Here is a 12,300-nt window from a genome sequence, read left to right on the forward strand (position 1 = left end):
AATTCTGCAAGTAAAGCCTGGCAGGAACCCAAGACCCCCAGCTGATTCCCACCAAACACTCACCTCTCCCCTCCCCTCCCCCAAGGGTGTAGGCACGAGAGGACCACCACACCCATCCTAGAAAGAGCCCCTTCCCAGGGAATCAGGTTGACCTTTGTTTCTAGAAGTTCCCTCCCTAAATCCCTCCTTCCTGAGGTCTCAGATGTGCCAAATGTGATGTTTCCCTCAGGGCCCTGAATGCAGGTCTTCCTCTTACATTTTTTTCAAAACCCTCCTAGGCTGGGTCAGGTAGCCCAGAAGTAGGGTCCATTGTCTCTGGTGAATTGTTCTGCGGCCTGCTCTCTGTAATGCAAAAATGAAGGAGAGGAACTAGCCGGGAAGATCTGCAAATAGAATGGAGTACCAGGATGTGATTAGCATATCAGGTTAGTCTTGATTGCCCACTACAGATCAGGAACACAGAAAGTCAGCAAAGAGCTCAGAAAAGGGTGAGAGAAACAAGAAAACCTCTTCTTCTTTTTCACTGCAGCAGTTGCAGGTTAAACGGCTGTATGGATGTCTTTGAAGGTATTTTCTCAACATGCAGATGTGAGTTTGAGACGTCATATCCCCACAGAAGACGCAGAGCAGGAGGAAGAAGAGGAGGAAATGGCAGCTTCTCAGGTAATTGTCCTGTCCTGGGTCTGGGGCTGTGTCTGCTTTTCCTCCTGAAATGCCTGGACTGAGAATCTGCAGCCTTTTAGTTCTCTGCTTCTAAGTTTTCTGCCTGGAGTGCTTGTTATCACCTTCTTATTTTTTTTCCTTTTTTTTAAATAGTGAAAACCAGCTCTTCAGGTTTCGTCTCCCTCATATTCCAGAGCCTTTTCTTCATTGTCTGTATCCTGGCTTTCTATAGAGCATGATGAATTCTCAACATGAAATAGTGACTTTCAGTGTTGAATACATTCCCTTTGTGAGAGATCAATACGGGGAGGCACTGGTATCAGATTCCCTTTGGGATGCGGTTCAGTGTTAGGATCTTAGGGAAGTTGGGGAAATGCTGTGATGAATTTACATGTGGATGCAATTCAGCTGTCTAGAACAGGAGTAAGAAAATGCCCTTGTTAATAGAATGAACTCAGCATTCCAGAATTTTTCAGAAGTTAAAGTAGCAGAGACAGTCCTCTATACCGATAAGAAAAATATACTAATTAGATGGACTATTAAGATACAGATCATGGGAGGTATATAGGAGGTGGAATTTGAAGAAAACTGACATTTTTCGTGGTAGATTGAGATCATGGTTTTCCTAATATTGCCAAAATGCCTGGCAGTGATAATGCATTTTTCCATGTACTCTTACCCTGTGACCTCTGATGTTCACTGCTTCTGTGAGATTTCCACGCTATGAAATTCTTTTTTTTTTTTTTTTTTCACTTAAACAAGGATCCTGGAAAGAAAAAGTGGTGGATATGCCTATCACAGTTCATGAGGAAATGCCTTATCTTCTTAGTTACTCTTTGCTTTGAGAAATGAACACTGTCAGCTAAAACAGATGCACAATTTGAGAGATGTGAATTAAATTTTATTTGGGGCAAAATGAGGACAGCCGCCCAGGAGACGGCATCTCAGAGAACTCTGAGAAACTGCTCCAAAGAGCCAGTGGGGGAAGGTCAGTACGTGGCTTTGGTGAAGGGAGAGTTCAGTGCAATCAAGCACTTGCTTTACAGAAGGTTTCCTGCCCGTTATGAGGAACTGAAGTCATCATTTAGTGGTTTAGTGCTTTTCTAGATATGAAGAGATGCAAGGATTGGGATCATGAAAGCAGTTCCTGAAAATATCGGACTCTAGAATTGACGCTTTTGAACTGCGGTGTTGGAGAAGACCCTTGAGAGTCCCTAGGACTGCAAGGAGATCCAATCAGTCCATTCTGAAGAGATCAGCCCTGGGATTTCTTTGGAAGGAATGAGGCTAAAGCTCCAGTACTTTGGCCACTTCATGCGAAGTGTTGACTCATTGGAAAAGACTCTGATGCTGGGAGGGATTGGGGGCAGGAGAAGGGGGCGACAGAGGATGAGATGGCTGGACGGCATCACAGACTCGATGGATGTGAGTCTGAGTGAACTCTGGCAGTTGGTGACGGACAGGGAGGCCTGGCATGCTGCGATTCATGGGGTTGCAAAGAGTCAGACACAGCTGAGCGACTGAACTGAACTGAAAGACCTGTTCCACCAGATTCCTTGGAGCAGAGTGCCTCAATCCACCCTGAACTCCCTCGAGGGGACTGAAGTCAGTTGCAGCACCGTAGGCATTCTCCCCAGAGGCAGGTGGCAAACGCCCTTGTTGTTGCTCAGTTCAGTCACGATGTACTCTGCATAGATGTTAAATAAGCAGGGTGACAGTATACAGCCTTGACGTACTCCTTTTCCTATTTGGAACCAGTCTGTTGTTCCATGTCCAGTTCTAACTTTGCTTCCTGACCTGCATACAGATTTCTCAAGAGGCAGGTCAGGTGATCTGGTATTCCCATCTCTTACAATTTTCCACAGTTTATTGTGATCCCCACAGTCAAAGGCTTTGGCATAGTCAATAAAGCAGAAATAGATGTTTTTCTGGAACTCTCTTGTTTTTTCCATGATCCAGCAGATGCTGGCAATTTGATCTCTGGTTCCTCTGCCTTTTGGAAAACCAGCTTGAACATCAGGAAGTTCATGGTTCATGTACTGTTGAAGTCTGGCTTGGAGAATTTTGAGCATTACTTTACTAGCATGTGAGATGAGTACAATTGTGCGGTAGTTTGAGCATTCTTTGGCATTGCCTTTCTTTGGGATTGGAATGAAAACTGACCTTTTGCAGTCCTGTGGCCACTGCTGAGTTTTCCAAATTTGCTGGCATACTGAATACAGCACTTTCAGAGCCTCATCTTTCAGGATTTGAAATAGCTCTAATGGAATTCCATCACCTCCACTAGCTTTGTTCGTAGTGATGCTTTCTAAGGCCCACTTGACTTCACATTCCAGGATGTCTGGCTCTAGATGAGTGATCACACCATCGTGATTATCCGGGTCGTGAAGATCTTTTTTGTACAGTTCTTCTGTGTATTCTTGCCATCTCTTCTTAATATCTTCTGCTTCTGTTAGGTGCATACCATTTCTCTGTTTTATCGGGCCCATCTTTGCATGAAATGTTCCCTTGGTATCTCTCCTTTTCTTGAAGAGATCTCTAGTCTTTCCCATTCTGTTGTTTCCCTGTATTTCTTTGCTTTGATCGCTGAAGAAGGCTTTCTTATCTCTTCTTGCTGTTCTTTGGAACTCTGCATTCAGATGCTTATGTCTTTTCTTTTCTCCTTTGCTTTTCACTTCTCTTCTTTTCACAGCTATTTGTAAGGCCTCCTCAGACAGCCATTTTGCTTTTTTGCATTTCTTTTGCATGGGGATGGTCTTGATCCCTGTCTCCTGTACAATGTCACAAACCTCATTCCATAGTTCATCAGACACTCTATCTATCAGATCTAGGCCCTTAAATCTATTTCTCACTTCCACTGTAAAATCATAAAGGATTTGATTTAGGTCATACCTGAATGGTGTAGTGGTTTTCCCTACTTTCTTCAATTTAAGTCTGAATTTGGTAATAAGGAGTTCATGATCTGAGGCACAGTAAGCTCCTGGTCTCGTTTTTATTGATTGTATAGAGCTTCTCCATCTTTGACTGCATAGAATATAATCAATCTGATTTTGGTTTTGACCATCTGATGATGTTCATGTGTAGTCTTCTCTTGTGTTGTTGGAAGAGGGTGTTTGCTATGACCAGTGCATTTTCTTGGCAAAACTCTAGTCTTTGCCCTGCTTCATTCTGCATTCCAAGGCCAAATTTGCCTGTTACTGCAGGTGTTTCTTGACTTCCTACTTTTGCATTCCACTCCCCTATAATGAAGAGGACATCTTTTTTGGGTGTTAATTCTAAAAGGTCTTGTTTAATCGCTGGCAATGCTCTTGGCAAGTGCCGATTTGTAGTTGACAACACTCCTGTGTGTTTAGTAGAGATGCTGGGATTTGGGAGTGGGGATTTACATCACTCAAGCCCAGGTCTGATCATTTCCAGTACACTCCATGCTCACATCACAGATAGAGTCTCATCACATTTCTGTATTTTCCAAAATGTTTACAAGAATCATATGACTGCGAATCTATGTTGAACTGTGCTAAATTTTAAAATACAGTTCCATGCAAATGGTAGATTTTTCAGGAAATTAAAAATTCAGAACCAGAGCTGTTTATTTTTTTAATCACTATGTATGTCTGCACCCTAGTCTATTTTAAAAAATTAAAATAATATTGTCACACGAGTGTATGTTCCTCAGGTCTTTGTCTCGTCACAACAAAGATTTGGAGCTACGGACATTAAATCCTTCGGTGTATCACAGCTCTCGGGTCTTGGACAAACTGTGTTATAGCTCTTAGTCAAATCAGTGTTAGAGCTCTATTTTATTTAGAAGATAGCAGGAGAATCCATCCTCGAAGCGTGAGGGCATGCCAACCCAAGGACGTGAAGAGAGGAAATTGGAGGAGCTCATGGGGGAGGGAGAAAGAGAAAAAGAGCGTAGACGCGGGAGAGAAAAAGAGAACAGGTTTTGGCTCCTCCTTTTATATGTTTTCTCCTCCCCCTGGGCCTGCCCTGTGCAAATTAGGCTTAGCCAGGAGTGCTGTTGTTCTACCTGAAGTCTTCACTCTGGTCCCCGGACCTTCCTTGACTTTTAGCCACCGCCATTTTGGACTCCTTTTCCCGATTCTACCTACCTAACAATATCATCCTCAAATATTTATGTACATTTTCAGTCAGTTAAAAATTATCCTGATTTTACTGACATGACCATTTTTCTCTTAATAAGTACACAGTCCCATTTTAATGTATGTCTGTACGCATGAACATGTTAACATCATGGATTGATTTTTTCTTTTTCTTTTTTGAAGATTCTCTGAAGCAAGGAATAGCTACCCACTCCAGTATTCGTGCCTTGAGAATCCTGTGGACAGAGAAGCCTGGCAGGCTACAGTCCCTGGGGTTGCACACAACTGAGTGACTAACACTTTTCTTGTTTTTAGTATTATTTACAAATACAGAAATTTCTATAAACTTTCATTAGAGTTAGCTCTGTGCATTTGTCTCTGTTTGATTAAAGTCTAGAGTCACAAACTGAAGTAAAAGTTGCTGCTGCTAAGTCACTCCAGTTGTGTCTGACTCTGTGAGACCCCATAGATGGCAACCCACCAGGCTCCCCCGTCCCTTAAGCCATCATTTAAAGAATGTTTGTTAAAATATTTGCCAAAAGATGCTACAACAACATTATTGATTTTAAATTATTTCTGTTATACATTCAAGACTCTGAAAACTGTCAGAAAAAAAAGTAGTATATACCAGATCATTAAAATGATTCTTGTCGCCTAGGTTACTATCCTATCTGAACTCTAAAATCTATTAAGCACTTAAAGTTCAAAGTTAAATATGAATTCTTTGCTTACTATTCTACTTCGTTGCTGTTCACACATTGTAACTCATGGAGCAGAACTTTCAACATTACTAGTTCAAATAAGCTTGTGAAAAATGTGGCACATTGAGCCCACTCCAGAACATTTGGATCAGGAAGTGCTTTGAAAAAATATTTCCTGTTTCTTTTGATAGACAGTTTATCCTCTGTCAACTGAGTACAACACTCAAAAATAAATATGCCAGTGTTGATCTGATTATAATTTCTCTTCCAAATCAGAATAATTTCTGTAGTGGTTGATGGATCGTATCTCATCCTCTTTTCTTGGGGTTAAAAATGTGGTAGAAGATACTACTGTGTAAAAATTATATTCCTGTGTAACACCAGACATTCTCCTAAGTCAAAAGCATTTCTCTTGCTGGTTTCCTCTTGGGTCACATTAGGAAGTCTTCCCATGGCCACATGGCACCTGTACTTTGTATTTCAGGGATGGCTGACATTCCAGGATGTGGCCATAGACTTCACTCAAGAGGAGTGGGAACTCCTGGACCTCAGTCAGCGAGAATTGTACAGGGACGTGATGTCAGAGAACTACAGGAACCTGGCCTCCTTGGGTGAGGATAACTGCCTTCCAGAATCCTTTATGTACCCACTGGGTTTTGGTTCCTGTATTTCTAGAATGTCTCCTAGAATCTTCTGCTCCTTATAATAGTTTCAGATCCCTGCTTTCTATGGGAAAATGGATATTTATGAGCTGAGAAAGAAGACTTCATGATGATTCATTATGATTCTAACTTTTCCTTGATGGAATCTGGCTCCTTCTTCTAGGTTAGTGGTAATTCTGTGGGTTCTGTGGTATAAAAGGGTGCCACTCTCCTTTATAAATCAGATTTCTCCTACTTACTTACTTTGGCCCTAGTAGTACTTGACTAGAATCTCAGATTTTTTCTTTAAGTATTTGTTACTTATAAAAGTGCTTCGATAAAGTATTTGGGGATATAATTTTCTAGGCTATATTAACATTCAACCATGCCTTCTCTAGAATGTTAATAATGTAATGAGCAAGATTCCAGTCATGTCTGACTCTTTGTGACCCTATGGAATAGTCCATGGAGTTCTCCAGGGCAGAATACTGGAGTGGGTAGCCGTTCCCTTCTCCAGAGGATCTTCCCAACCCAGACATCAAACACAGGTCTCCCACAGTGCAGGTGGCTTCTTTACCAGCTGAGCCACCAGGGAATGTTCATACAGCTTAGGGAATTGTGTCCCCAAATATTTTAGTTCTAGGCTCTATTAACATTCTACCATGCCTTCTCTGGACTTCCCAGGTGGCACTCGTGGTAAAGAACCTGCCTGCCAATGCAGGAGACATAAAGAAAGTAGGTTTGACCCCTGGGTTGGGAAGAACTCCTGGAGGAGGACATGGCAACCCACTCAGTACTTTTGCCTGGACACTCCCATGGACAGAAGAGCCTGGGGGGCTACAGTCTATAGGGTGGCAAAGAGTCAGACGAGACTGGCGCGACTTAGCACATGTGCCTTTTCTTCTCACTTGAATACATATGAGATTGGAAACTGATGAATCTCTAGCAAAACAAATATTCCTTTTCCTGATAGCAGGTCTTGTGGTCCCTAAGCCAGACCTGGTCACCTTTCTGGAGCAAATGAAGACTCCCTGGGATGTAAGGAGACTGGAGACGCCAGGCATATACACAGGTAGGTGTCAGTGAATGCAGCCGATGAGTCAATGACGGGTCCAAGGATTAGTGAGCAATTCATCCTTTGTCATGTGGTTTGGGAAGATCTGCTTCAATGGAAATGATTTTGGAGAAGTCTGGGTTTCTTTCTGTTGCTGTCATAGGCGGATATCACCTGCCCCATTCTGTCCCTTTAAATCATTCCTGAATTCATCTCCAGTGATTACTTTTCTCAATCACAGTGAGAACTGAAATCCTTTTCTTGGCCTGTAACAACCTGCATGAATCGATTACTATTCCATTTCTTGGGTTGGGGTGGGGGTCCTAGGAAAACTGCACATTTCTGAAAAACTCTAAGACGCTCCTATTAAAATTTCTACCTCTAGATGGCAGTGTGTGAGCAGAATTGTAGACATGCTGCCAAAGTTCTAGGAATATTGGGGACAGAGGTTTTTTGTTTTTTGTTTTTTGTTTTTCTGAGTTATAATTTCTAAAACACTGGAAGCTTCAAATAGGATCTTGTAAATTTTAAATCAAGTAATTTCTTCACTGCATAAACCAAAACCTCCCCAAAGAGAAAGAATGCCAATCTCAGGGTTACTTCAAAGTTTCTGTTTTCTTCCTATGAACTCATATGAAATGTTAAGTGTATTTGCCCCAATGCCTCAATGCTAAAAGACTTGAATATATTCAATTAACTCAAAAAATTTTCAAATAAATTGGCATAAGAGCTTAAAACATTTTCCAACATATTTTTAATGGTTTCAAACTATTACAATGTTTAGATAATATAATCTTTTTAAAACATTTTTATTGGAGTAGAACTGGTTTACAATGTTGTACAGCAAAGAGAATCCATCTTACGTATAGATATCTACTCTTTTTAAGATTTCCTTCCCAATTAGATCTCCACAGAGCATTGATAGTGTTCACACCAGATTTTTAAAGTCTCATTTCTTAATTTCTCAAGAACTGCTTCTTTATTTAATTAATCTTGTTATCAGCTTCCCCAGACATTGTCCTACATGTCCTTGCTTTCTGATTAGACCTATGTCAGTATCATTTATGATTTTTATATTGAAATATCATATAGAACATGCTAAAATAAAAAGTGGGTGAAAGAATTAGAGGGCACCTAGTGGCATCAGCATTTAAGATGACTTAAGTGGAAGAGTCATCATTAGACTGCCTGTCTCTTCTTCATTTAGTGGTTGTTGTAGCTTTTTGTCTTGTTCCTTCCTCTACACCATACTTCTTTGTCCTCTCATCTTGTCACATTTTCTGGGTTTGTGGTCTGTTCTGCAGGCTGCAGGATCCTAGCTCCTCTAGCTCTGTTGTCTTCCCCCTAGGGGGTGAGGTTGGTCCACAGGCTTGTACCCTTATCCCCTTGATCTGGGCTTTGATTGCTGTTATTGTGACGCGAGCCTCCCCTGGATATTGAGGGGAGCTTCCCCTTGGCTCTGTGGTTGTCACTGCCCTGTCAGGGGTGGGGTCTGCTCCCTGGTTGGTGGAAAGAGGCCCAGATGCGTTTCTTCACTGTGATTCTGATCTGTGGTCAAGGCAGGTAGGATTGGAGGACACCCACTGGGAGAGAAGCCACTAAGGATGGCTCCTCTGGGGATGTTCACCTTGGGTGTGCTCATGCACTGTGTGAGTCTCACGTGACCCCATGTTGGCACTGCTCTTGGCCCCCCTTCAATCATGGGCATGCTGGTTCATGGCTCTGGTGTCTCTCAGATGTTGTTTTCACTGGAACACCAGCACAGATCCAATGAACTCAGGTCCCAGAATTGCACTCATGGAGCTGGACCTGCTGTGGTGCTATGGGGGCAGCTCGGACTCTGGCCTGGCCCCACCCCCTAGTATACATCCCCACAAAGTCTACAGCTGCTAAAGTTACACCTCCCATGACTGGGGGAGCCCTGGCTGTCCATTCAGATGCTCTAGGGGCTGAGATGACAAAGCCAGTTGCAGGTATAAAAACATGGTTTATGCAACCGTGAGGAGATACTTCAGGTTTTCTTCCTTAACCCTGGGGCTCAGCTGAGCTTTCAGCTCCTTCTCTGTGTGTGGGCCACCCACAGGTGTCTGCTCCAGAGGCCGCCCCAGAGCACAGGAGTCTGCTGATTGTGGAGGAGGTGCATGGGGGGAGGCTGTGGCTGGAGCTCAATAGAGCCCACCCGGGTGGTGGCCCTTCCTAGTGCTGGGAGAGGAGGGGCCAGCACAGGGGGAGAGGGGCTGCAATGGTGGGTCTTCCCTTTGGGCATCAGTCAACAAAGGCGCTCTGCTCTCTGGTGATTCAGGCTTCCTCCACAAGCATTCTAGTTTATAGAGCTCCTCCCTCATCCCCGGCCCCTCAGGATGTCTCCTCACAGCCCACAGCAGTCCTCTGCCTGGGTCTGCCCTCCAGACCCCACATTTCAGCACCCAGCCTTTGTCTGCAGCAGTGGACACTCTCTCAGGCTGGGTGGGCAGGGCTGGGATCAGTACCCTGTGTACAGGTCTCACTCTGTCCTGCTGCCACAGACTGTTTCCGTGTTCTCTTCCCACACAGAATGAGGCTCCCCTTCTGTCCCAGCTGAGCTCACACCAGCCCCAGTAGATAAGAAAACTTTCATTTGGTATCTTTCAGCTGTGTCTTCTCACAACACCCGTGGTTTGATGTCAAAGAATCCAAGATTAGAAAATTTAATCCGAAAAGCAAACCTAGGAATATATGAAAGAGCTCACCTTGGAAACGAACATTTAATGAAAGACCAGGAACATACGGGGGTATGTGAAAGACCTAGAAGATGTTTATATGGACAGAAAGAAACCGAGACAGTTTCACACAATGTGGACATTACTGCCCAAAGAAGTGAGCAATGCGAGTCAAACTGCAGAACACACCCATTTCAGTTATCAGCATCTGCAGAGAAGTGTATCTCTTCAAGCAAAGGCTTAAATCAGTTTTTGAAACATACACACTCTCTGAAGGGAAATGTGGAAAATCGGGAAAGTCATCCAGTCTCTACTGCAAATACTCATGCAAACCTCTCTGAACACAGGCTTCGATTACACATACATTCAAGCACGTCTGAAAATCAGAAAGTTAAAAATGATGGGGAAAACTCACAATATAATCAGTTTGAGGGATCTGTGAGCAAGGGGTCATTATTCTTCCACCAGCAGACAGTTTCTCTCTGTTCCAAAATGTGTAATGTTGATAATGATGGAAGAGAGTTAATCCCACCATCATTGTTCAATACACATCATGATACCGTTAATACAGAACAACTTCTCACGTGTAATAACACGAGTCAGGCCTTAAGTAAGAGCTCTACCCCCAATGATTACAAGAATATTTATGATGGTGTGAGACGCCATTCATGCAATGAAACTGGGTGTAAAACTGAACAAGACTCTCACCCTATGAAACATCAGGGACCTCAATCTTCAGACAAAGATTCTGAAAATAGTACATGGAGGAACATCTTTTATCAAACATCAGGTTTTCCACTAAATGAGAATACACATACTGGAGAGAAGACTTACAATTGTGAATATGGTCATGTCTCTAATCAGCCTTCAAATCTCACTCAACAGCAGAGTATTCAGAATCTGCAGAAAAGTTACAAGTGTAAGCAATGTGAGAAAGCCTTTACTAACTCATCCAGTCTAAGTAGACACAGAATTCATTCAGGATGGAAACCTTTCAAATGTACAGAGTGTGGCAACACCTTTAATCAGAATTCAGAGCTTAGTCAAGATCAGCAAGTCCACACTGGCAAGAAACCTTATGAATGTAAAGAATGTGGAAAAGCATTTATATCTCACTCAAACCTTAGTCAACATCTGCGCATTCATACTGGGGAGAGGCCTTATAAATGTACAAAGTGTGGCAAAGCCTTTAATCAGAAGGCACATCTTACTCAACACCAGAGAATTCATACTGGGGAGAAGCCTTATAAATGTAAGGATTGTGGCAAAGAATTTAACCGGTGCTCCGAGCTTACTTGCCATCAGAGAATTCACACTGGAGAGAAGCCTTATAAATGTAAAAAATGCGGAAAAGCCTTCAGTCACCACTCAAGTCTTATTCAACACCAGCGAATTCACACTGGGGAAAAGCATTATAAATGTACAAAGTGTGGCAAAGCCTTTACTCAGAAGTCACATCTTACTCAACACCAGAGAATTCATACTGGGGAGAAGCCTTATAAATGTAAGGATTGTGGCAAAGAATTTAACCAGTGCTCAAGTCTTACTTACCATCAGAGAACTCATACTGGAGAGAAGCCTTATAAATGTACAGAATGTGGGAAATCCTTTAGACAGAACTCAATTCTTACTCAACACCAGCGAATTCATACTGGGGAGAAGCCTTATAAATGTAAGGATTGTGGCAAAGACTTTGTTAAGAACTCAGGTCTTACTTACCATCAGAGAATTCATACTGGAGAAAAACCTTATAAATGTAAAGAATGTGGAAAAGCCTTCAGGGACCAGTCAACTCTTACTCAACACCAGCGAATTCATACTGGAGAGAAACCTTACAAATGTAAAGAATGTGGAAAAGCCTTCATCAAGCACTCACATCTTACTCAACATCAGAGAATTCATACTGGAGGAAAAACCTTACAAATGTAAGGAAAGTGGCAAAGGCTTTAATCAGAGCTCTCACCTTATTAGAAACCAGAGAGCACGTACTGGAGAGAAACCCTAGTAATAAGTGATGGAAGAGGTTTGTCCTAAGCATACACTTCAGAAAATACGAGACCATTTATTTAAGAAAGACAAGGAATGACATAAAGAAAATGTAGAAAAGTATTTAATAAAAATTAAATCTAAATAAATACCAGAAGTTGCACACTAGAAAAAGTGAAAGTTGCTCAGTCGTATCCAGCTCTTTGCAACCCGATGGACTGTGTTCATGGAATTCTCCAGGCCAGAATACTGGGGTGGGAGGCAGATTCTTTACCAACTGAGCTATCAGGGAAGCCTGCACAATAGAAAGCATTTCATCAATCCTGTTTTTTGAAATTCCTCTTCAGGAGAAGTATTGTAGATAGTAATCCACAGTTAAAACAGATAGAAAATTGATATGTTAGTATGGATCACAAGATGAAGGTTGGTATTTAGAAACGTACAATTATTAGC

The 12,300-nt window shown here is 42.3% G+C and overlaps 1 protein-coding gene across 1 annotated transcript; it reads left to right on the forward strand.

Moving 5' to 3' along the window:
- The first annotated feature begins 580 nt into the window (after positions 1–580).
- Positions 581–11,790, forward strand: LOC138096344 (zinc finger protein 724-like). Its single transcript, XM_068992498.1, is given in 5 exon segments — positions 581–622; positions 625–663; positions 5,952–6,078; positions 7,085–7,180; positions 9,794–11,790. Coding segments are annotated over 5 exon segments (2,301 nt in total).
- The last annotated feature ends 510 nt before the right edge of the window (positions 11,791–12,300 follow it).

The sequence above is a fragment of the Capricornis sumatraensis genome, chromosome 20, assembly GCF_032405125.1.
Source record: "Capricornis sumatraensis isolate serow.1 chromosome 20, serow.2, whole genome shotgun sequence".
Taxonomy (NCBI): Eukaryota; Metazoa; Chordata; class Mammalia; order Artiodactyla; family Bovidae; genus Capricornis; species Capricornis sumatraensis.